This window comes from Puntigrus tetrazona, chromosome 20, assembly GCF_018831695.1.
Source record: "Puntigrus tetrazona isolate hp1 chromosome 20, ASM1883169v1, whole genome shotgun sequence".
Classification (NCBI taxonomy): domain Eukaryota; kingdom Metazoa; phylum Chordata; class Actinopteri; order Cypriniformes; family Cyprinidae; genus Puntigrus; species Puntigrus tetrazona.
Genome location: NC_056718.1, coordinates 14,201,151 through 14,205,544, shown reverse-complemented (window position 1 = coordinate 14,205,544; position 4,394 = coordinate 14,201,151). Strand labels below are relative to the sequence as shown.

The following is a 4,394-nucleotide window of genomic DNA, read 5'->3' as shown; positions in this document are numbered from 1 at the left end:
ACAATGTAGTGTGTGACGTGTGCCGCTTCGGTCTTCTACGAGACCCTTAATACACAATACTAATAACTGAACGAAGCATATCTCCTCTCTGCGTGCCCCGCTAACAGAATAGAAACTGAAATAACAATCTACATCGTTTATTTCTAAAAACAAATATGTTTAATTCTCTTTAAGATAGTTTAAATATCAGAAATCAGCAAACTGGTAAAAATGAATCACAAATGCTGTATCTGTGAAATCAGCATCAGGCCGGTAGAGAAACGGGAGGGAGATGAATGGAATGCTGTCTGTACTGAACTCAACAATAGCTCCTCCACATTCTTATTCTGTGAGAGGCTCTGTGACATTTTTAGCCTCTGCGACAGGTCTGTAACAAAACACATCTTTTATGCCCGAAGAAAAGGTCTGGATTATTACTGACATAACCCATTTTCTGAGCCATAAACTGTAGTTACCGATCGCTGCAAAATTGGTTATGAGAGCTTGTAGACTGAAGATATAATATGAAAAAAGTGTCCCTTTCTTTGTTTTAAAGTAGAATTTGACCGTTTTAAAGGGGGAAATGCATGTACAAGAGTATTTAAAGCCTTTTGTATATCCCATGAATTTAGTTTTATTGCAACAATATGTTACACAATCATGATTGTATGCGTGGTTGGAGCGATCGAAGTCATTCACATTCACTTGTTTCACTGCAGAGGAGAAACAATTCCACGACTAACCCATAACAAGCTAATCACAGATCACAAACCCATGTTAGAGAGCCATTATTGAGCTAATTACTCACAAAGTATAAGCATGTATTAATATATAAGTGCATATTGTATATTATATAAGTATTGCTCCATTGAAGACTCTCTGTAGGCCGAACGGGTCTGTTATTCTATATCTAAAGAAAGTTGCTATCAGGGGACAGTGATGCGACTGTGAGCGTGCCTTGGGTATAATTACTCATCTTTTTGTTTTTGTATGCGCTTCACCTCTTGTGTGCTCTGATATGATCTGACAACAGCCAAATAAACATACACTTGTAAAAAGCATTTAAACAAATAATTTTCCCAGTGGTGCTACTGTAGATTGTTGATGAGGTTCAGAAAGGAGAGTCTGGTGTATTCAGCTCCCTTTGAGAATGATCTGGACTCATTCAACCTCTTTAGTTTAAAACATAACCAGACAACTGCACATGTACACAGTGCATTACCATTCTGTACGGTATGCTTCTATTAAGTATACTTACAGTGTATATATTTTAACCTAATAGGTACAAAAGCACTGTTTGAAAAGGTAAAGCTTTATTTCTGTGAAGTTTTAATGTGACATCAAAAGTTCAAAGGACCACATGGCAAATGTTAATAAAAATACATTTTGTCTGAATAACATCACACTAAAGCACTAAAAAAGGAACTTTGTTATAAATGCAACATTTTGTTGTCTTCTAATTACATTTCAATATTTTTTATTATTAACTTTAATTGGGTGTTAGATGAGGGGAAGCAATCGAAATGTAAAAATTCTTCCAACGTTCCGAGGTATGACGTTTCCTTCAAAAGCTGTTTGACAAAGCTTGTTTTACAACAAGATTATTCAATATATTGTTAATAATACTAACATATATTTTTACATTAATTTAAATAATTTAAGTCATCCTTCAGTCCTATTAAGTATTGAAATACGTATGGTTCTATAACCGTTCAGTATTAGTAGTTTTGTAAAAACTTCTACATGAAATGAGAGAGGAAATTTTACTTTTAAAAAGCAAAGTATCTGGAAAATAATGATATTTAAATGCTACTCCAAATTATTTGCCAAAACGTGGCCCGATTTAATTGAATTCACCCAAAACGTCACTTTACAAATAAATCATAGAATAGAAACTGAAATAACATTCAGATTGATATGATCATTTATATTCAGATGGGTCATATGTGTTGCAGGATAAGTAACCTTGTAAATTTGTCCACCCCACACACCAAGCTTATAATCTATATGATATATGATGCTGTCAGTACTTTCACAAAAGACAGCTGCTGTTGGATAGCGGAGACTGGAGAGAAACCGTCTCAGTCTTGAACTTACCAGGTGAGCACAGAAAGCTGCTGTAGCATACTAGTTAAACTTAACTGAAATATCAACGGCGACCTGCTGTGTGAGATCACCCTCTCGCAGGATCTTAATAATATCTTGTAGTGTGTGTGGTGCGCCGCAATGTTGAAGTCTTGTATTGTGTGCGTGTTTAAGATTCGAGGGAAGATGATTAGAAAAAATATTCTCGTGTGTGTCCTGCAACCAGATTTCAAAATTGGTTAGGATTTAAAAAATCCTCTAGCGTGAGCCTGGTTTAAGATTACACGAGGTGTTCCCTCTGCCATGATGATCTTAGTAATATCGTGTAGTGTGTGATCCATTGTGTCTCACACGTCCTGGAAAGTTAAGCCGCTGGCTCTTTGATCGCCCCCTAGTGGCTGTAAATAAATGACACTTCCAATACAATTTTCCGAAATATGGTTTTAGTCATTTATTGTAGTTGTTTTCACGCTGATATGTGTGATTGTTCGCTTTGACCGAATGGTTATTCTATGGCATTGCTGTGGAAAAACCTTTCAAGCACCTTTATTTTCATGTGCGGGCCACTGCCATCAGTGTAAAAGCTTTTTAAACTAACAAACAGGCCTGCTGCAAAAAAAAAAAAAAAAAAAGAAAAGAAAAAGAAAAAAGCCCAAGGTGTTAGACATCAGTTCGGATCGGTAAACAAACTGCAGATTTGTCCCTAGACAAGGCCGCGCAAGACCTGTCACACATGGCTCTTTTGGGAGTCCGACATGATTTATCTCGCTTTTAAATTCTTTCCCCTCCGTATTTCAGATCCGAGTTGCTGACTTAGCATGAACGCGCAGACTCTCTCCGCAAACGCCACCGTCTCTGGCATCCAGCTCTCTGTCGACTTCTCCGAGCCCATACACTACGTCCTATATGCTTACCACATCATATTCGCCACGAGCGCGGTGCTGCTGTCCGGATCTGTAGTCGTCGGAATCCTAAAAACGAAGCACCTCCGAATTCAGAACAGATTTGTGTTTATGCTGAGCACAAGCATGTGCGACGTTATCACGGGCCTGTCCGCCTATTACTCGGGTCTTTTCGACGTCCAAGAGGGATTCCCGTCCAGAAACGGAACGTACAATATTTTACCGTCTTTTCTGGGCGTAAACCTTTTAACGTTCATGTTTGCTCAGTTTGACCGATACTGCGCCGTGTGTTACCCCTTCTACTACGAGCGCTTCGTCTCGCGCTCTCTGGTCATCGGCTTGTGCTCGTACAGCTGGTTTCACGCCAGCGTCCTCTTCCAGCTGGTGGTGAATCTGATCCCGCCCGCTCTGGCCAACAAGCTGTACGCGTTCAGCATCGCCACGTTACAAATCGTCGTGCTGACCAACGTTGCGTTGACGATTAAACTGTTCTTCGTGGCCAGACACCAAGTCGCGCGAGACCCGCCGAGCGCGGAGAGGGACAGCAAGGCAGAGTCTTTAAAGATCATAATCGTCGTCGTAATTTCGTTTTTGATTCTCTGGTACCCGGCGTTTGTAAACATAGTCGTGAAGCAAATTTCGAAATACGGCATTTATTTTAAAAACGACGGCTCGAACCCGTTTTTAATAATGGCTCGTTTCAACGCCCTGTCTACCTCGGGGCTGTACGTTTGGGGCAGTCCGGCGTTACGCACCGCTGTGTGGCTCATCGGTTGGTACAAGATCTTTCCGCGGTGCACGAGAAGGTGATTGATAAATCCTTAACCACGAGTAGCCTGCATTTAAGGGGGGGAATGGGGATTGTTGCTCTCTACTCGTTCTCATTTATTGTTCTCCTTTCATCCACACAGAAGTAATGTGCATAATGGAGAAGTAAAGATACCAGCGATGCCATCAATCCAGAGACGATAATCTGGCCTATATATTACATATCTGCTTCACATCGTAGTGAAAAGTTTAAATAGAAAAAAGATGAAACTTGGAAAATATTTTTCCCTTGTAATGTATAAATAATTATTTAAGTAATAAGGTTGCTTAAATGATACAGACTTATGATACTTGCAATGTAATAGATAGATATATAGATAGATATAATATAGATAGATATAATATATAGATAGATATAGACTGAAACTTGGAAAATTGTATTCTAAATGGAGTTGTAAGTTATGATAAAATGTGCAGGACTGATAGATTTTTTTAAATGGAGTTGTAGTGCAGGACTGTAATTTGATACAATATATTTGCTGAATAAACAACTTAATCATCCTCTATTATCCTTATTTGAATTCACCTAATAATGTAGTCAGGTAAAGCACTCATACTGAGTGTTTGTTTTCTACATGATGTTTTCTACTTGTGCTTTTT

General features: G+C 38.8%; 1 protein-coding gene across 1 annotated transcript in view; it reads left to right on the top strand.

The window, feature by feature from the left end:
- The window catches only part of LOC122324437, a 4,150-nt gene extending 62 nt beyond the window's left edge, over positions 1–4,088 (top strand). Inside the window, exons 1-2 of the mRNA XM_043218835.1 lie at positions 1–3,772; positions 3,878–4,088. The exon at positions 1–3,772 is cut by the window's left edge and continues 62 nt beyond it. Of these exons, the coding sequence (XP_043074770.1) occupies positions 2,883–3,772; positions 3,878–3,938 (951 nt within the window). The 5' untranslated portion in view covers positions 1–2,882 and the 3' untranslated portion in view covers positions 3,939–4,088. The remainder of the gene's footprint in view (positions 3,773–3,877) is intronic.
- The last annotated feature ends 306 nt before the right edge of the window (positions 4,089–4,394 follow it).